At 42.4% G+C, this 21,778-nt stretch overlaps 1 protein-coding gene across 6 annotated transcripts in view; it reads right to left on the reverse strand.

Annotated features, from left to right (window-relative positions):
- Positions 1 to 21,778, reverse strand: part of ST3GAL3 (ST3 beta-galactoside alpha-2,3-sialyltransferase 3) — a 227,342-nt gene that overhangs the window by 112,522 nt on the left and 93,042 nt on the right. For all 6 annotated transcript variants that reach the window (XM_066269415.1, XM_066269413.1, XM_066269414.1 and 3 more), the window contains one exon: positions 18,217 to 18,259. In XM_066269415.1, the coding sequence (XP_066125512.1) occupies positions 18,217 to 18,259 (43 nt within the window). The remainder of the gene's footprint in view (positions 1 to 18,216; positions 18,260 to 21,778) is intronic.

A 21,778-nucleotide genomic window follows, 5' to 3' on the forward strand; every position in this document is an offset into this window, starting at 1 on the left:
CAACGTTTGGCAAGGTGCTTCAAGAATAAGGGCTATGAGATAGTCCAGGGTCCGACGACTCAGGTAATCTACACTGGAGAAGGAGCACTGGCACGCTGGAGCACGGGGAGCCAGCACCCAGCAGGAACGGTTCTTCCATGGCATGGCAAGGTAGTCACATATCAAGGATAAGCCGCTCTAAATCACCCCCCCCCCAATTCAGAAAGCAACAGTAACTTCAAAAACACACAGTCCTGGGTACAGTGGTCCAGTCAAGTTATTACCAAATTAAAATGCCTTATACACGGCCTCCTGATTATCGCAGTGGGAGAAGAATAGGGGGAGTGTTGGGGACTCTGAGTCATACGGCAGGCTGGGACCTCTGGGGCAGTTAGCGGTCAAAAACCACCAAGACTAACAGTCGCCAACACCCTCCGGCCAGAATAGTTAGTTTCTCTAAGGCGCTCACACTCCAAATGCCAGAAGGCCCCCACAGATGTCTGATCAAATCATTTAGCCCTTGTTCTTCTCAAACTTTGCAGCTGGCCTTTCATTTTGGGAGAGTTAGCATTTCAACCAGTAAGAGCATCCATTGTCCTATAAACATGACTACCAAGCCCCTGGGGTGAAGAGTGTAAACCACTGCACTCTCAAGAGGAAATCCAGATGGACGCACTGGAATCCAAAAGAAGGATCCAGACTTTACTCCTCTACCTCACTAGAAGCACCGAGTTTAAAGGATCAGGCCAAGCAATGGGTTATAGATGGGAAGAGTGTAGGATCTGGAATAAGAAACATTCTCAGAGGACACTGGAAAGCTGTGTGACCGTGGACAAGTAATGGAAAGTCTGATCCTCAGCTTCCTCATCTACAAATGGGGACCACTCAATTCCCAGGGGTCCTGGGGGGATGTGATGAGAAAGCCCATTTGCAGGGGCTGGTTGTCTTCTAGAGCAGTAGTTTTCAACCTTTTTACATCTGGAGACAGGTGAAAATAGAATTGTTTCGGGGACCACTAAGGCAGAAATCACCCTGAGCATAAACTAATTTGAATAAAATCATTGAGTCTATAATCTTCATACCACACCAGGGTGGTTAACTCTTTTGTGGACCGGCACAAAATTTTTGGCAGACTGACACTGGTCCACAGACAGGCAGTTGAAAACCACTGCTCAAGAGCACCACAAATGTAACGTGAAAAGTGAGTGGCAGAGGCAGGCAGCCATGGAAGCTTTGAACACTTGGTTTATGTTTGGATTCTGCCACAGAAAAGAGTCACTGAATGATTGTGCACACTGGCAGAGTGCACTGATCAACGTATGCATTTTAAGAATCAACATTTGGGAGGTGAGGAGTAGTACTGCAAGAGGCTGAAAGGGATAGTCCACGTGGCAGAAAAAATAATCAAGAGAGAGTGTGATGCCTCAGTTGCCAAGGGAAGGAAATCTCTCAAGAAGGACAGAGGGCCTGACCAGGTGGGTGCATGGTGGATAGTGTCAATGTGGATGCTGAAGACCCAGGTTCGAAACCCCAAGGTTGCTGGTTTGAGTGCAGACTCACCAGCTTGAGTGCAGATCGCTGGCTTGAGTGTGAGATCATAGACACGACCCCACGGTCATTGGCTTGAGCCCAAAGGTCGCTGGCTTGAGCATAAGGTCACAGCTCAGCTGGAGCCTCCCAGACAAGGCACATATGAGAAAGCCATCAATGAACAACTAAAGTGCCGCAACTATGAGTTGATGCTTCTCATCTCTCTCTTTTCCTGTCTGTCCCCCTCTCTCTCTCTCACACACACACACACACACAAAAAGGACAGAGAGACCAATTGTGTAAAACATTGCAGCCGATCCGGTGTGGCCACAGGATTGACAGCTGGATTTGGCAACATGAAGGTTACTCCTAACCTTGCGAAGAGCTGTTTCACTCGGAGGTGGTGCAAAATGCTGATTTCATTGGGGTTAAGAGGAAACAAAAAGAATTGGAGTCATGGAATATAAATTATTTTTAGGAGTTTTGCTATAAAGGGAGACAGAGAAATGGGGCAATAGCTAGAAGAAAGAATCAAGGAAAATATGTTGTTTGAGAATAGAAAATATTTTAGCATGTTTATAAGCTGCTTAGAATAAGAGAAAAACTCACGATGCAGTGGAGCTGGGAGAGCTGTAGAAGAAATGTCTGAGTAGATGAGGGGAAAGGATCTAATACCAAAGAGGGTTGGCTTTGGCTCTGCTTACCCTACCCTGTCATGACTACCTCTTCATCTTGCAACGTTCAGTTTAAGCACCACTTGCTTTATGAAGCTTTTCATGATTATTTCCCTTCCCGAGTAGAACCAACCTATTTGCCTGTGGACCCCATTTCACCTAGAGCTGACTTTCACCTGTAGCTTGCTCATGTGTTCCTGCACTGTCTCTGTTCCATCTCCTTCCTCTCCTTCCTCTCATTCATTCATTCATTCATCCATTCACTCAACAAATATTTAGAGACAACAGAGTACTCTGCTTGGATCTGTATCCTGACTCTATCCCTTACCAGCTGTGTGACTTTGGGCATTTTATTTAATTGCTCTGGGCCTTAATTTCCACATCATTAAAACTGGGATTATACTAGTACTTACTTTATAAAGTTGTTGTGAAGATTATGCTGATAATAAAGTGCTTAGTACAATGCCTCATATGTAGTTTCTTTTCCAAAACATGTTTACTGTGACAGTCTCATTGTTATGTGCCAGACGTTGGCCTGGGATTAGGGATACAGTGATGACTAAGGACATAGTTGTGGCCTACCATTTGTTACGCTGAAGAGTAACTGTTCATTTAAATATCTTTTTTTTCTAAACCATAAAAATTGAGCATAGTGCATAGCATGAAGCACCCATGCATAGCAAAGTATAAAAAATGTCTGTCGGACTGAATCCAATTGGTTACCTTGACTTGGAAAGTTAATTAACAGGAAGTATGAGGAAGAGGTGGTGATGGCTGGGGAAAATAGAGAAGGGACTTTTTTGGAGGACGGGGGTGGGGACAGGGAACTTTAACAGTTATTCCTGAGGACTCTATAGATCAGTGATGGGCATCTTGTGACCAACTGTCTAATTTCTAGGACTCTCTCAAAGAGGACTGGACTGACCCAGGTCAGCCCCCTACTATGCCCCCTCCCTCATTCCATGGGCTAGTTTACTATGTAGAGGTCAAGGAACTGATTGTGAAAATGAAATAAGACCAAGTAAGATATCTAGCACAATACCGGGCAAATAATAGTTAATAAACATTAGTTCCTTTTTAAGCAAATATAGCAACTTAAAGGTGGCCAATATTACTGTGCTGTGAGGACCTGCGTGAACACAGATAAGAAGCCTGAGCACAGAGCTCCCCCTCGCCCCCCACTGCTTCTTCAGTTCTATCCTCTCTCATCCTCCTAACGAAGATGCTTTTCTCCAATTGCTAGACGTTTGTTTCTGGAACAATGACATGCCTTGGGAAATGAAAGCTGCAGCTTAGGTTACGTTCAATAATCCTATTCTGTCATGAAGCATTTTTATTTTAAGTTTTTACCTGAAATAGCCTTTATGTAAGAAAAATTACTTAATATTGCCACAGATTCTTTTAAGCTCCAAGATGGAAACTTCCCCTTTTTTTTTTATTTTTCTGAAGTGAGAAGCAGGGGGGAGGCAGAAGGTCAGACTCCTGCATGCGCCTGACTGGGATCCACCAGGCATGCCCACTAGGGGGCGATGCTCTGACCATCTGGGGCGTTGCTCTGCTGTAATTGGAGCCATTCTAGCGCCTGAGGTGGAGGTCATGGAGCCATCCTCAGCGCTAGGGGCCAACTTTGCTCCAGTGGAGCCTTGGCTGCGGGAGGGGAAAAGAGAGACAGAGAGACAGAGAGGAAGGAGAGGGGGAGGGGTGGAGAAGCAGATGGGTGCTTCTCCTGTGTGCCCTGACCAAGAATCAAACCCAGGACTTCCACAGGCCGGGCCGATGCTCTACCACTGAACAAACCAACCAGGGCCTGGAAACTTTTCTTCTTGAGGACAATTTTATCTTCTCTGCCTCTCTCCTCCAACCCCATTACTCCATTATTACAGATCTGCAGGTACTTCCTGTAATATTGAGTCTCTTCACTCCCATTTGGGGTGTTGTTGATCCATCCTACCCTGAGTATCACTGACCCTTTGCTGTTTGTGAACTCCAAAGCAGACTTGGGCTTCTATACAGTTTTTGCCCCACTTACAGTGATTTATGATAAACTTGGCAGCACTCTCTCATGTCCTTTCATCACTTTAAGAGAAAAGGAACTGCTTGATGTGAACAATCTGGAATTTGTGGTATTTCTCGGCTCCGAAAGCCTTGCCTTTCAGCTCTTGGTGCTGGGCACAGCAATGTGTTTTCAACACACAAAGCTACTCTACTGTTTGATCAGTGATTCCAGAGCTGACATTACTGCAGTTTAACTGTCTCCAGAGTCTTGTGATTAACTTTATTTTGACTGGGAGGATGCTCTCAGTAAGCTCTTGCAAACACTTGAGCCTGAGCTGTAGAGGCAGTTCTCACAGACTCCACCAGGGATCTGTTGTGACTGCTCCAATTCAATTTTGTTTCTTAAAACTACAACAAAAAACCTCTTTCTAGGTGGTAGTGAAAAGAACAAGGAAACTAAGATTTACTGAGTATAAACCATGTGCTAGGGGTTGACCTAAAAACCTAATTTAGCTTTACAATAATCCCTTATGACAGTATAGCCCTTAGACCCAGGCATACAGGGCTGAAAGAGACCCAGAAGACATAGTTGAAAGATGTGCTGTTCTATGTTTAAACTATAAAATGTCAAGTGATAAATTCTGATAGGGACTGCATTGAATCTGTAGACTGCTTTGACTAGTATGAAAAAAACTTTTTTAGTATGAACATTTTAACAGTATTGATTCTTCTAATCCATGAGCATGAAATAACTTTGCATTTGTGTCTTCTTCACTGTCTTATAGTTTTAAAATTTTTTTATTTATTAATTTTAGAGCGGGAGTAAGGGAGAGGGAGAGCGACAGGAATATCGATCTGTTCCTGCATGTGCCCTGACTGGGGATCAACCCACAACCTTTGTGTATCAGGACAACGCTAACCAATCCAGCTCTCTGGCCAGGGCAAGGTCTTACAGTGTATGGCTCTTTTGCCTCCTTAGTTAAATTTATTCCTAGGTTATTTTATTCTCTTTGATGCAACTGTAAATGGAATTATTTTCTTAATTTCTCTTTCTGATAGTTCATTCTGATAGTGTATAGAAATGCAACTAATTTTTGTGCACTGATATTGTATCCTGCAACCTTACTAAATTTCATAGTTCTAACAGTTTTATGGTGGAGTCTTTAGGGTTTTTTATATCCTGTCATCTGCAAATATAGATAGTTTTACTTCCTTTCTTTTGGATTGGAGTGCCCTTTATTTCTTTTTCTTGCCCAATTGTTTTGGCTAGGACATCTAGTACTACAATGGATAAAAGTGCCTAGAGTGGGCATCCTTGTCTTATTCTTAATCTTAGAAGAAAAACTTCCAGCTTTTACCACTGAGTATGATGTCAGCCATGGGCTTGTCATATATGGGCTTTTTTATGTCGAAGTATGGTCCCTCTATACTGACTTTGTTAAGAATTTTTACGATGACTAGAAATTAAATTTTGTCAAATACTTTTCTCCATTTGTTGAAATAATCAAATAATTTTTATCCTTCATTTTGTTAATGTGCTGTATCACCCTGATTGATTTGCAAATACTGAATAACTCTTGTATCCCTGGAGTAAATCCCACTTGATTACGGTGTATGATCCTTTTAAAAATGTTGAATTCAGTTTGCTAAAATCTTGCATGTGTTCATCAAGGATATTGGCCCGTAATTTTCTTTTCTTGCAGTGTCTTTGGTTTTGGTGTCAGGGTAATGCTGGCCTTGTAAAATGAAAGTGTTCCTCTTCTTCTATTTTGTGGAAAAGTTTGAGAAGTATAGTATTAATTCTTCTTTAAATGTTTGGTAGAATTCACCAGTGAAGTCATCTGGTCCTGGACTTTTATTTTTTGGGAGGTCTTTGATTACTAATTAAATTTATATGTTTTCTGCATACTCTGGGTAAGACTTGCATTTGTGGCCATCATAAATAAAACACAGTCACAACCTCTGCATGTCACTGGGAGCCAGTATTTAGGGGCAGCATGAAAGATAAGGCTAACGTGGTGTCGTGAGTAATGACATAACCAGCATGAAATAAATGGTACTAAAGAACTGAAGAGACAATATAATCTATATTGTTTCTATAAAACAGGTCCCAGAGAACCATGGGACTGTTAGTAATAACAGTCTTTTTGTGGTAGAAGATCTGAAATTAGCCAGGAATGATGCACTTGAAAATAAAAACCACAAAGAGATGGTTCCTGAATGTGAACAAAAAGAGATGGTGTCTAGATTACTATGAAGAACCTTCATGTACACTGATTGGATAATAAACTAATAAATAAGTATCTCTTCTTTCTTCATTGTTATAAATCCTAATCAATAAATCATTACATCTTACATGGATCCATCAACTTCTTTATACAGCAGATGCCTTACAAAAAGTATTTAGCCAGTACGTTGTGGCACTTTAGTTGTTCATTGATTGCTTTCTCATACGAGCCTTGACTGGGGGTTCTAGTTGAGCCAGTGACCCTTTGCTTAAGCCAGTGACCTTGGGTTTCAAGCCAGCCACCATGGGGTCACATCTGTAATCCTATGTTCAGTGGGGGACACCACACTCAAGCTGGTGAGCCCACACTCAAGTTGGATGAGCCTGCACTCAAACCTGGAAGTTTCGAACCTGGGTCCTCAGCATCCCAGGTCAATGCTCTATCCACTATGCCACCACCTGGACAGGCTTATTCTCATTTTTGACAAGAGAAATTGATTCTAAAACAAGCCCTTGCTTTTTTGGTATAAAGAGCAATGGGCTTAAAGGTAAAAAGACTAGAGTTTAAGTAACTAACTCTTCCTCTTACTAATTGTGTAATCTCAAGTAAAAGATAATTGGTTTCCTTAATTCTTTATTTTTTTAAATTAAGTGAGAGGTGGGGAGGCAGAGAGACAGACTCCCACATGTGCCCTGACGGGGATCCACCTGGCAAGACCTCTACTAGGGCGATGCTCTGCCCATCTAGGGCTGCTGCTCCATTGCTCGGCAACCAAGCTATTTTTGCACCTGAGGTGAGGCCAGGGAGCCATCCTCAGTGCCTGGGGACAACTTTGCTCGAACCATTCGAGCCATGACTATGGGGGCAGGAGTGGAGAAGCAGATGGTTGCTTCTCCTGTGTGCCCTGACCAAGAATCAAATCCGGGACTTCCACATGTCAGGCTGACACTCTACCACTGAGCCAGCTGGCCAGGGCCCTCTTTAACTCTTCAAATTGCTATTATAATACACATTTTATAGGACTAATGGAAGATCAAACGATTTCCTGCAACAATACAGGTCAGAGCATTCTTTGAAAGGTTGTACAAATGTCAGTTACTGTTCCTACTGTTTTTTAATATTTGACTTCAGCTTTTATAGCCTCTAGATCATCTGAATTATCATCGTTTCACAAATTTAATGAGGAAAAAAACGCCTTTTTATTTTTCTTACTTGGATTATTCTCCCAATTCACTTGGCTGCCTCCAAACTTCTGCCTGATAGCTAGGAACAGAAAGAGGGGCCTGTGAAATGAGGCCAACATCACATAAACAGGGATGTATCTTCAACTGGCATGCCAGTACCTATCTAAGCCCAGTGAATAAATCTAATGGCCCTGAGAGCAAAGTCACGTCATTTCCATGATTTCCAGATAACATTCTCCATAATTCCACTAAGTCCAAGCTTCTCAAATAGACTCACAGTCCAGGGTTATAAAAAAGGCAGGAGTACTCAAAGCCACAGCACACACAGCATCTTCCTGGAGTATCAAATTTACTTGAAGAGATGGGGAAGAATGTATAAATATTAAAATAATACACATGTATTATGGAACAGAATGTAAAACACTTTCTAAAATTAAAAAAAATTTAAAGGTATATGCTGCCTGATCAGGCGGTAGCGCAGTGGATAGAGCGTTGGACTGGGACACAGAGGACCCAGGTTCAAAATCCCAAGCAATCAATTAACAACTAAGGAGACTAAAGAGCCACAATGAAGAACTGATGCTTCTCATCTCTCTCTCTTCTTGTCTGTCTGTCCCTATCTGTCCTTCTCTCTGTCTCTGTCACACACACACACACACACACACACACACACACACACACACACAAAGGTATATGCTGTAGTGGGTTGGTGTGCAGTGTATACTCCTTCTCTAGCGGTAAGTTTCAGAAGGGGATCTTCCCCTCAAGGAGCTTGTATTCTAGTGAACAAGATAGGTAAGAAAATAAAAGTGTAAGTAGCCCTGCCTGGTAATTCAGTTAGTTAGAGCATCATCCTGATACATCAAGGTTGTGGGTTTGGTCCCTGGTCAAGGCACATACAAGAATCAACCAATGAATGCTAAATAAGTGAAACAACAAATCCATGTTTCTCTCTCTCCTTTCCTTGCTCTAAAATTAATAAATAAAAATAAAAATAAAGAACCACCAGTGAACACATAAATCTCTCTCGCACCTCCCCATCTTCTTCTCTTTCTCAAAAATTAATTTTAAAAATGGTATAGGCACAACCAGAGTTAAGCACAGGGCATTAGAGTACAGAGATGAGGCAGTTCAAGTGGCCTGGGAGATTAGACAGGCATCTTGATGAGGTGATGTCAAGAAAAGAGGGTGGAAGGACATTCTCAGTAGAGGATAAGAGACATGCAAAGGCCCAACGAGGGCCAGGCCTATTGGGGAACTGCAAATACTTTAGCACCGACAGAACAAAGTGTGTGACACCACCAGATCATGGTCTTGCTACCAGGACAAGAAGTCTGGACTTTCGGTTATAGGCAATGAGGAGTCACTGAAGGGTTTTTATGCAGAGCAAATGATATGCACTAGTCCTAGAGAAAAATGAGAGGCTTGGATTGAGGGGGTGACAGTGGATATGGAGAGGAAGGAAACTTTAAGAGCTTTGGGAAGCAAAATACTGTAATAGTAAGTGGAAGAATGTAAACATCACTATTTAGCAATACCAGAGCGTTTTCTTTTTTATTTTTATACATTATCTAGCTTTCTTTGATTTCTTTCATCAGTTTTGCAGTTTTCCATATATATGTGTGTATTTTGTTAGATTTACACCTAAGTATTTTTTTGTGTGTTAATGTAAATAATATTGTGGGTTTTTCTTTTTTTATTGAATTTATTGGGGTGACTGATTAACAAAATTATATAGGTTTTAAGTATAAATTCTATAGTATTGTTTTTATTTCAAATTTTAATTGTTCATTTGCTGGTGTTAGGAAAGCAACTGATATTTGTATATTAACCTTGTATCCTGCAACCTTGCTATAATTGCTAATTAGTTCCAGGAGTTTTTGCCAATTCTATGAGATTTCCTACATAGACAAGTATATCATCGGTGAACAAAGACAGTTTTATTTCTTCCTTCCCAATCTCTGCCTTTTCTTTCCTTTTCTTATTGAATTAGTTAGAGCTTTAAATATAATGTTGAATAAAAGTGGTGAAAGGGAACATTCTTGACTTTCCCAGTCTTAGGGGAAAAGAATCTAGTTTCTAATCAGTAAGCGTGACATTAGCTGCAGATCTTTTGTAGGTGTTCTTTTTTTTTTTTTAGCAAGAGAGAGAGAGAGAGAGAGAGAGAGAGAGATGGATGGAGAGACAGAGACAGAAAGACAGAAAGACGTTCAAATTAGAGATCTTGAGATCATGTCGATGACCCCACACTCAAACTGGGGACCCAGTGCTCAAGCTGGTTGGTAAGCCCATGCTCAAGCTGGCGACTTCGTGGTTTCAAACCTGGGACCTCAGTGTCCCAGGTTAATGTTCTATCCACTGTGCCACCACCAGTCAGGCAGATTCAATTTCTTTAATAGATATATGTTGTTGGGAAAACGGCTGTGTTAGGCTTGCTTGCTGGTATACCGGCTGCAAGCACTTTGCTTGATGAGTGTTATGAGCACATGGCAGAGGCACATGTGCATAGCCCATGTAAGACTATGGGTGCTTGCACTCAGGGGGACTGTGGATGGCGGATTATGGATTGCCTTCCCGCCACTGTGAGGGCCCATGTTTTGCTGTTTCTTTGCCTGAGGTCTTCCCCTGCTTGTTTGCTTGTCCACTGTTGCGAGAATATTAAACAGTAATGGCCCAACGCTTTCCAGCTCCTCAGTTTCTCTACCATCTGCCCAAATCCAATGTGAACTGAACCAGCCTGGCCTCGGCTACTGGCATTACATCTGGTGTAGAGGGCAGGATTCACAGCAGGTAGGAATGGAGCTGCTGACACCCTTGAAGGGTGGAATAGAGGAGTGGTTGTTTCTGGTGGCACTCCTATTGGGGACCATGGGCTGAGTGTTTTTTACAATCCTGTGAGAAGAAACTAAGAGCTCTGTGCGTGAGGCTGCACAAAAATAGTATAGGCACAACCAGAGTTAAGCACAGGTCATGAGAGTACAGAGATGAGGCAGTTAAAGTGGCCTGGGAGATTAGACAGGCATCTTGATGAGGTGATGTCAAGAAAAGAGGGTGGGCTGGAGACTGAGCAGCAATGATGGCGTGAACTACAGCGAGCACTGGAGAAGGAGGCCAACTGGGTTCAAGAGCTGCAGTGTGAGATACAGGCTGAGCACCAACAGAGCCTGGAACTGGAACAATCTCTGGAGAAGGAGTTTATGAGCTCATTTGCCCTGGAAGTGAAACGCTGGCACCAGCAGCTGTTGGAGAAACAACTGCAGGTTCAAGAGCTCGAGCTTCAGCTTCAGGCCAAGAGCTGGCAGCTACAGGAGCTGAAACGGTCACTGAAGCAGCATCTGTGCCAGCAGAGTAGCTCTGAGTTGGTGGGAGCAGGTGTTTCCAAATCCTCCTCTTCTGAGGGGGAAGCTCAGGCTGAAACTGTCATCTGCAGACTGGTGGTTGCCCAGAAGGTAAAAACCCAGCAGCCAAGAGCTCCAGGAGCAGGCACAGCCCCTGTTGCAGGTAGTGGAGCACTCTGTGATCTGGTCCTACACCCAGGCAGAGCTAATGGAGTTGGGGGTGCAATTCAGGCAGAAACCCACTGAGCCCCTGGTAGCCTGGTTGCTGCAGTTGTGGGGCATAGAGGGTGGATGGCATCATGCTCTCTGGAACAGAGACGGACCGTAAGGCTGTGAGGACTGCTGCCCGTTCTGCCCCCCTGACTAACAAGAGAAATGGGCCTGTAAAGGTTACCCAAACAGAGATGTGGGTAGGATTTGATTGTGGCCAGGGCAGGTAGGGAGAAAGCCTAATAAATAATAAAGTCTTGTTGGAGCTTTGGAGGCAGCTTGAGTCAGAACAGAGGTTCTAGCCACTGATAAAGTGGGGAAGTGGGTGACTCCAGCATCTGCCAGGAAAATAGCTGGTATTCAGGTTGCACGGTTGCAAGATTAATTGTTGGAGGCAGCTGTAGAAGAGGAGGATCCCCAAGACCCATTATCCCAGTTTGAATAGTGGGAAGGCCGAGGAACCCATCCAACAAGGACGGGTGAGGGCTGGAGAGTCCATGTGAAATTCACAATCCTCTGGTCCACTTCTAATGTACAGCAGGTGTTGGCATTTGAAGGTAAAAGGTGCTTTTTTCCAGCAGCAGCAGCAACAGCTAAGAGAACTGTCAAGGCGGCACTGGTCTTGAATGTGTTTGGGTTTTGTGTTTGGATGGGGCTTGTAGCAATGGACAGTGCACTTATGGAAAGGTGCCGAGATCCATTAATAAAGAGCCGGACTATATGGCTAGTTGCCTGTAATGGACCTTTACCTTGGTGATGTGCACAGACAGCTGGGCTGTCTATTGTGGACTGATCATTGCACACTGTAATGGACTCTTGGACATGCTGCTTGTGGACAGTACTATGAGAGACCTTGATTGGGAGAGGTGTGGCACTTGTGGAGGCCCTCCTGCACTGGGAAGCTGCTCCCATCCAGTTGCAGAGATGCACCAAGAGCGTTTTCTTCAATGGACTTAGCCCTGGATAATACAGGCCCTCCAATCTACCATGGGGTAGGTAGTTAGAGGTGGGCCTACAGTTGACACCCTGGGCAAAGTGCTCAGGGAGATATTGTAAAGGGCACCTTTGTAATTATTGTAATTACTGTTTAACTTTTGCTGTTGCTGTTGTCTCTGTTTGTTTCCTGTCATGTAGATTGTGAAGGGAGCAATGCTAAAGGGGCGGAATGTTGGGAAAATGGCTGTGTTAGGCTTGCTTGCTGGTGTACTGGCTGCAAGCACTTTGCTTGATTAGTGCAAGAGCACGCGGCAGAGTTATGTGTCCATAACCTATTTAAGGCTATGGGTGTTTGCACTCAGGGGGATTATGGATGGCAAATTGTGGATTGCCTGCCTGCCACTGTGAGGGGCCTTTTTATGCTGTTTCTTTGCCTGAGAAGACGTTTTCCCCTGACTGTTTGCTAATCTGCCATTGCGAGAATCCATTAAACAGTGATGGCCTAATGCTTTCCGGCTTTGCAGTTTCTCTACAGTCTGCCTGAATCCAATGTGGACTTGCCTGGCCTTGGCCACTGGCATTACATATGCCTATTCAGATTATCTATTTCTTCCTGTGTGAGTTTTAGTAATTTGTGTTTTCCAAGGGATTGGTCCATACATCTATTATTTTTTATTTTTGTGACAGAGACAAAGAGAGACAGATAGGGACAGACAGACAGGAAGGGAGACAGATGAGAAGCATCAATTCTTTGTTGTGGCATGTTAGTTGTTCATTGATTGCTTTCTCATATGTGCCTTGACTAGGGGGCTACAGCAGACCAAGTGACCCCTTGCTCAAGCTAGCAACCTTGGGGTTTTGAACCTGGGTCCTCTGCATCTCAGTCTGATGCTCTATCCACTGCACCACTGCCTGGTCAGGCCATGCATCTAAATTATAAAATTTGTAGGCATAAAATTATTCATAATATTCCTTCACTATCCTTTTAACATCCAGGGGACCAGTAGAGATGGTCCCTTTTTCATTTCTGATATTAGTAATTTGTATCTTCTCCTTTTTTTCTAGGTTAGCCCAGCTAGACATTTTTCAATTTTATTATTATTTTCAAAGTATCAGCTTTTAATTTTGTTGATTTTCTCTACTGATTTCTGCTCTTTCCCTCTATGATGGTCTCCCAAGTACTACTTCCCTTTCTACTTCTGCTGTTCTCCACTCTACCTACCATTTACAGCTAATATCATTTTCATGTAGCTCCAAACTGGTTGTTTTTTACCTGCTTAGAACACTTCAGTGGCATATCTTCTGCCCTCAAGATGAAGCCTACATTTCTTACTATTTGCTCTGCAGCCCTGCAAGATTCGGTCTGCCCATTCCTCCAGACTTGACTGTTTCACCTTCAAACCTAGGAACTTTGACAGCATAGGAAAGACAGGTATTAAGTCTCTACACAAATATGTATTTTAATTGTAGATAAGGAGAGATACTTAAATAAGCCAATAGAATGGAAATTCTTCAATTGATTCAGATTTTGAAAGACCATAAAGAAAAAAGTAAAGAAAGGGATGGTGGCCACAAAATATAAAATGGATTTTTAAAAATAGTGTTTAGAGTCTTAGAGATAATAAAGACAAGAAAAAAATTACAGGACAGGCACATTCAAATATATGGGGTTTTTGTGTGTGTGACAGAGAGACAGAGAGAGGGACAAATAGGGACAGATATACAGAAAGGGAGAGAGATGAGAAGCATCAATTCTTCACTGCAGCACCTTAGTTGTTCATTGACTGCTTTCTCATATGTGCCTTGACCCGGGGGCTACAGCAGAGCAAGTGACTCCTTGCTCAAGCCAGAGATCTTGGGCTCAAGCCAGAGACCTTGGGCTCAAGCCAGGAACCTTGGGCTTCAAGCCAGAAACCTTTGGGCTCAAGCCAGTGACCCTGCATTCAAACTGGTAAGCCAGATGAGCCCGTGCTCAAGCCAGCAACCTCGGGGTTTTGAACCTGGGTCCTATGTGTCACAGTCTCACACTTAAATGGTTGGGGGGAAAAATCAGAAGAGTAATATTTCATGACATATTAAGATTATATGAAATTAAAATTTCAGTGTCCATAAAGTTTTATTTGAATACAGCTATACTCATTTGTCTATATGTTGTCTATGGATGCTTTCATGTTACAGCAGCAGAGCTAAGAAGTTGGAACAGAGATAATAAGGCTCCTAAAACCCTAAAATATTAACCATTTGGCCTTTTACAGTAAAAAATGACCAACCCCTGATACAGATAATTTCTTCTGACTTATCTTCCAGTTCAGTAATTCTGTCTTCAGTTGTATCCAATCTGCTACTAAATTCTACTGAGTGTCTGATTCTGGTCACTGTATATGTTTCTTTTTAATTTTAGAAGTTTTTTGAACTTAGAAGGTTTTGTTTTTCAAATCCAAATTTTACTTTTTATAGTTCCCTATTCCATGTATATAGTTTGATCTTGTCTTTTATTTCCTTAACTACAGTATATATAATTGCTTTATAAACTGTGTCTGGTAATTCCAATTTCCAAAGTCTGTGTGAGTCCACCTCTGTGGTTTGCTGTCTTTCATGGTTCTCACTAATGGAGCCTTGTTTCCTTGTGTGCCTAGTTTTTTGGTTTTTTTTACTGTGAGCTGCTCATTTTCTTGAAAAGTTATTTGTGAGGAATTTGTGTCTTGCTCCAGAAAGGGTTTACATTTGCTTTTGCCAGGATCTGGAGGCACTGCCAGTCTGGAATAATTTAAGTGGAGTTGATTGATCCCCTGAGTGATGAAAACCCTGGCTGTGAATGTCAAAAGTGTTTCTGTTCTATTAACTTATTGCCTGGATCCACTCAGAGCTCTGGCAATCTTTCCTGCAGTATTGGTTTGGGTGTGCAGGCTTAGTTCTAGTTTATTTTTATGTTGAGTCCCTTAAACTTCCAATTTAATGTTGAAAGGATGGAAATCTGAAATATAATAGACCTTGAGGCTAGAATGAGAAGTTCTAACATTTCATCAGAGTTTCTAAAGAAGAGTACAGAGAGTGGGGTAGGGGCAATATTTAAAGAGAAAAGGCTGAAAAATTTTCAGAACATATGAATTCTTATACTTAAGAAGCTAAATGAATTCAATAAAAATAAATGAAAACAGGCCCTGGCCGGTTGGCTCAGTGGTGGAGCGTCGGCCTGGCGTGCGGGGGACCCGGGTTCGATTCCCGGCCAGGGCACATGGGAGAAGCGCCCATTTGCTTCTCCACCCCCACCCCCTCCTTCCTCTCTGTCTCTCTCTTCCCCTCCCGCAGCCAGGGCTCCATTGGAGCGAGGATGGCCCGGGCGCTGGGGATGGCTCCTTGGCCTCTGCCCCAGGCGCTGGAGTGGCTCTGGTCGCTCGCGGCGGAGCGACGCCCCGGGGGGGCAGAGCATCGCCCCCTGGTGGGCAGAGCGTGGCCCCTGGTGGGCGTGCCGGGTGGATCCCGGTCGGGCGCATGCGGGAGACTGTCTGACTGTCTATCCCCGTTTCCAGCTTCGAAAAAATACAAAAATAAATAAATAAATAAATAAATAAATAAATAAATAAAAAATAAATGAAAACAGCCCTTGCCAGATAGCTCAGTTGGTTAGAGCTTCGTCCCTAAGTGCAGAGGTTGCTGGTTCGATCCCTGGTCAACGCACATACAGGAACAAATGTTCCTGTCTCTCTCCTGTTCTCTCCCTTTCTCTCTCTAAAATCAATAAAAATAAACATTGTTAAAAAACCATTAAAAAATAAATGAAAAGAAATTCTTACATTTATATACTTACTCATACTTTATAGAACACTTTCTTTTATTCTTCATAAAACCATAGAAGTAGGTATTGTTATCAATATTTTTCATAAGGAAAAAATGGGATTCAGAAATCTAAAATGAATTACTTAAGGTCCTTTCACTTTACATATCAGGGGAAGAATTCAAATCCAGTTCTTCTTATCCAAGTCCAGCTCCTTTCCTATACTTAGAAATAGAGCACAACACAGCAGAGAAAGACTTTATAAGGGGAGCTCTGAACGTTGCTAAGGAACTACCCCTCAAAAACAGAATCCTTAACTGAAAACTTCTCCCTGGACGCACATAAAAACCTTTCCCACATATCTGTGCTTTCTTCTACAGACAGCACTAGATTAGAAAAGCCTTTGTAATAAGAAAGTAAAGTTCTATCTTGTACATTAAATTATGCGTTAAAGCAAACGAGGCCAAGCCAGTTCCTGGGCTAAAGACCAAGGTAACTCAAAGACCAGCCTGACACATAACAGAAAGGTACATAACAGCCTACTTTGCACCATCCAACTGTCAAGAGAACAGGACAGGAATGTCCTCCTAATTCCCCTCCTTATACTCTTGAAGACAGTTTAAATACTGTAGTTAACATATCCTACATAACATGTCTTCTGTTCATCAACGTGATTTGGCTTGGTAATCTTCCATTCTGGTGGCATTTAACTTCCTTATAGCTTATCCTTGATTTGTTTTTTGCCCAGAGCACTAAATTAAGAATTTGCTAAAAGTAAAGCCTGTAGTCTTCTAGCATAATCAAGCCCCCCCACCCAAGGATGTTAACATGTAGCTCATATCTACTAGCTTGATATGAAGAGCAGACCATTCTTCCCTCATGGCTATCTCCACGATATACAAAAGCTTGGAAAATCACAACTCCTAAAGTCACAGTACAAGGCACCAGAGCCAAGAAGCTGATGCCAGGAACAGGATCTAGATGCCAGACAGCTCAGTGGGAAAGCCAGAGTCCCAGATTTGATGTCATGTATATATATAATGCAGCCATCACTATCAGAAGCAGCTGTGGTCAAGGCTTCATGCAAGAGAGGAAAAGGAGACACAATCTGGTCTTTCATATCTCTCGTATAGCACAGGGGCATAGGCATACACAGCTGACTAACAACAGAAAAAAGCCACAGCCAGTTCTGCAACCATTTACCACATATCAACCATGTGAGAGGTCCTGTGCAGAGTGGAGAGAGCCTGACCGCAAGGCTTCCTGATCCAGTCACCCAGCTATATCACCCATCCATCCATCCTTGCCGCAAAGTGTTCAGTGTTTACGGAGCACGTAGCAAACATATGCCAGTACAGTCTAGGTGCTAGGGAGACCTACAAGGCAAGAACAGGCAAGGATTCTGGAAGGATTAGATACCATTTACTTGAAAGCTACTATGAATTAATCATTTCAATTAAATCCTTACAACAACACTGTGAGGTAGGTATATTATTATCCTCTTCTTACATAGGAAACAAACTCAAAGTAGTTAGTAGCTTGTCCAAAAATCACAAGTATATAAATGGCAATCTGGGATTTGGATGAAGCTTTGCCTGGCTCTGAGCCTGTGCTCATAATAAATTAATAATCATGACACAGTTAATTATACAGGATGTGGCAAAAGTAGGTTTACAGTTGTGAGTGTGTGAAACAATTTACTCTTGTATTATTATTATTGTATTTATTTTGCATAGGAACAACTGTAAACTTACTTTGCCTCTCCATGCAGTATATTGAGATAACTGGTGACAGAGGTAGAAAATTCACAGGAAGCATCAAAGGAGAAATAATTTTATGTGAAAAGGACATGGTCTTTGAGTTTTCCTGGCAGACAGGCAAGGAAAGAAAATTTCAGGCACCCATAACAAACATATGCAAAGGTATTGAAAAAGGAGGGTTTACCTGTGGGCAAAAGAATGACAGGAGGAAGACAGGCCTGATCACAGAAGGCTTGCATGCCAGGCTGCAGAGCATCTCTGAGAGGCCGCTGCCTCCTGCTGGAACTCAACCATCCTCCACTCTGGAGCAGAAGCCTTTCTAGGGGCATCCTTGTACCACAAATTCCTAGCAGGCTCCCTCTCTAATGAGCTGCCTGTGCTGCCAGCCAAATCTAAGGCCCTACGCGTGCACCTGCAACCCCATCCTCTCCAGGCCCCTGTGGATGGTAACACACTCCAAGATTCTGTTGACGGACTGAAGACAGAGGCCCCAGGGAGTCCCCCGGCAAGCACAGGGCTGATAAGAGGTGACCCTTCAGAGTTAGAAGCCAGCTCTCACAGACCTTCCCACCACAGACAGAGTCAAGGCATTTCTCATTCTACTCACAGTTTAGAGTCCAGCTTCAGGACGAAGCCCAACTGATCATACTCTGAAAAAGAACAGAAAGCAGAAAAGGTCACTGAAGGCAAGTTCCTGCTGACACTACCAGATTGCATTCCCTAGACCTAGACCATGGGGAAAGGCAATTGCTTCAAAAAGCAGATCCAAATACAGTGGTACCTTGAGATACGAACTTAATTCGTTCTGTAACCAAGCTCCTAAGTCAGTCAACTCTTATATCAAACTGCCGATACTGGACCCGTGCGCCAACACGCCAACTAGCGGCAGCTTCCCGAATCACGACTCGTATCTCGGAATTTCGCTCGGATCTCGAACAAAAATACAGACCGAGTTGCAGCTCGTATCTTAAAAATTTGTACGTTGGTCTGTTCGTATCTCAAGGTACTCCTGTAAATAAGCTACAACTAAATTTAAGTCACACAACTCTTACTGAACACCTGCTTTGTGGAGGACCAGGTTCAGGCAGCTATTTCCCAGGTCGTCTAGGCCACTCAGTCCTGTGCTGGTTTACGATTGCCTTCCTGTTTAAATATGGTGCTTGAAATTAAAATTTAATAAACCCAAAACTGGACCCTTGGAAAACTAAAAGGGTCAAAAGTAAGCTCTGATTCCTGGAAGCTCGAAGCACAGTTTTTGCTCCATCAGTCACGCTAACTATAGGGTGAAGCTGTGGCAGCCACGGGGCTCAGACCCATGGCAAGCATCCTGGTCATGACAGTCACAAAGAGCAGATAGATCTGATTACATAAGGAAGGGGAAATTTAAAATGAAATCTAAAAATGAATTGATAATGTATTTGCAACAAATGCAAATCATTAATATTTTAAGTTCTTTATATCTTGTGTTGTTCTAAAATGAAGTTGAAGCAGTTAAAAAACAAGTACAAGATTTTAAAAAGAAGAAATCTGGGCCAAAAGTAAATAAGTGTAGGAAAAATAATAAAATGCAGACAGGATAAGAATTTCTCAAGTGGATGTCCTCAGGACCTCTGTGTTTGCTGGCAGAGGATTAAAGATCTATTTCCAAGATTTCTCACAGCTAAAACTAACGCAAAGCACTGATATAAATGGTTTACAATGTCCATAAATAAACCAGGAGAATCACAGCTATTTCTGATACTACGACTTGAGGAAAGTTTCCTCTGTCCTCAAAAATACTTGTAGAAGGAAAGTGACAGGAAGTGTCACAGGATTGTTTCTTATAACTTTATTCAAAAATTGCCGTGTGTGTGTGTGTGTTGTGTGTGTGTGTAGAATGCCTTCACCACGATAAGGTAGTCTACGAATATAGTTCTAAACTGGCCTGGCTTAATCTGAGGATAAAACAGAACACTAAGACCAAACAACTAAATGGAAAAGCTAGGCAGCAAGGCTTTTGAGGAACCCAGCCTTCAGTAAGCAATGAATGACCAAGAGAGGGAAGTTACACATACTGACAAGTACCTCACAGGAGTCATTCTGCAAGCCCAGTTAAGGCCAGACTTGTGTGCTTTCCTAAGCAGCTAAGCTGCAGTGAGAAAATAATTCCTCTTCTTAAAATCGGAGATACAAACTAGGACCCAAAAATTCAACAGAAGGCTTGCCTCTCAAGAGAACACGCTTGGGCAAGTGACAACCTTTCCTCAAAATAATTCTGATTTTGCCCTAACTCAGATAAATGAATGAGAGGTTTTGCTTAATAACATCAGGAACTTATTAAAACCAATAAGAAAAACAAACAAAAAAAGGTTTTAATTTTTTTTTTGAGAGAATGATTTCTTGTTATAATAAACCAGGAATACAAGATTCCACCGGAACTGGAACAACTGACAGAATATGGTTGAATTTACAAACCTTCAATAAGAGGGTCAAACAAAGCCAATGTATGGAAAAGCCCAAGATTGCTGTGGGATAAATGTAAGAATTACATTCAGCATGGGAGGGCCCTAGGAGGTCTCTGCCGTATTTCTCCCATCCTTTCTGAAGCATCTGCTTAACCAAATGGTTTTCCCTCTGTATTGCAGGTGTGAGCCAACCCAAAAGCACCCCTTTGGATGCAATGCAAAGCTATGAGGAGAGTTCATAAACCTTATTCCAGGGTAAAAAACATGCACGCACCCAAACCAGCTAATATTATGTGGAGTCAATGCACATGGTAGCATCTTTAATCAAATCGGGAATGTTACCATATGCAACCTGTTAAGAGGCACTGTAGCTAGGTCAGTGTTCCTAATTTACTAAAATATCAATGTGGCAGAATGAATCTTTGGACTCCAGGTTTTCTAAGCACTTCTAAGAGGCTATTAAAGTGATATAGAACAGAACTGTATTTCAGAAAGCTAAGCAAGAAGTTAGGTTTCCAAGTTTAACACTCTTTCAACAATCCTATTGTATCATTTCATGAAAAAGAAAATTTCATTAACTTGCCAAACAGCTGTCACCTTTCCCCCAGGCAGTAATAACTGTGGGGCAACTATCCTGCTATTGCTCCTCAGACCGGAGCTACAAGCCCTTGGAGTTAGGATGAATTCCCACTTTGGCTGATTCCTTCTAGAAATGCCGGAGAATGTTTTTGCCCAGTTGTAAACTCAAATGTCCGGGGTCAAAGAAGAACATAAGATAAATCAGGGAAGAGGGAGAATGTAATACCCTACCACAGCAGCTCACATGATTTATTTTGGTTGCATTAAAAACAAATTATTGAAATATCTTTTTTTAACTACACATTTCCTGTAATTATAATTATATTGGTGGTTTATTTTCCAAAGGCATCTTCTGTTCTATACACACACATTACTTGCATATTAAATATGTAAGGACACTTTGCATTTCTAAAGAAATTATGTCCCTTCCATGGCTCTCTTGAACTGTGTTATCTTAAGAGATGTGAGTACCAGAAATATTTCACTTTATTCTTTGTTTTAAGATAAGGTAACTGTCTGGCTCAGTGATGATAAATGTCGACTGACACTGGCTCCAGGGCATGGAGCCAAGAGGGAACATATCCATCTGGAGACTGCACGCCCTGTGGAAGGGGCAGCCTCCACCAGCTCCAGCTAACAGCGAGTGCTGCCAAGAAGCAATGCGGGCCAGCATGGCCACATCTGATTTTTTTCAAAGCCAAGAATCAGGATCTTTTAAGGTAAAAATCTCTCAGTTTGTAAATATTGGCAATTGATGCAAGGAAAATTTAAAGAGCATGAGGCTCAAACATAATATATCTGTGGGCAGCTGGTGGGCTAACAATTAGTAGACTCTGTCCTAGGCCAGCAGCTCATGAGGGCTGGAAGCATTTCTCTTTTGTGACTGCACAGTAGATGGTCAATAAATACTTGTTGGTTGTTATCAGGATGATCTGGTTACAATGTTCAGAAAACCAAATCAAATCAGTCTATCCAAATGCTAAAAAGAAAGTTTCAACCAAGCCTGTTGGATAAGTTCCACACACTAAAGTGAGTTGATATACCAAGATGCAGATTTTCAAAGGAAATAGCTGGACACTTGTTATATAATTCTAAAGGCACTCGCTACAATATTAAAGTGGCTGGACGTGAAAGATTGAGAGAGAG

The sequence above is a fragment of the Saccopteryx bilineata genome, chromosome 3 (genome assembly GCF_036850765.1).
Source record: "Saccopteryx bilineata isolate mSacBil1 chromosome 3, mSacBil1_pri_phased_curated, whole genome shotgun sequence".
Classification (NCBI taxonomy): domain Eukaryota; kingdom Metazoa; phylum Chordata; class Mammalia; order Chiroptera; family Emballonuridae; genus Saccopteryx; species Saccopteryx bilineata.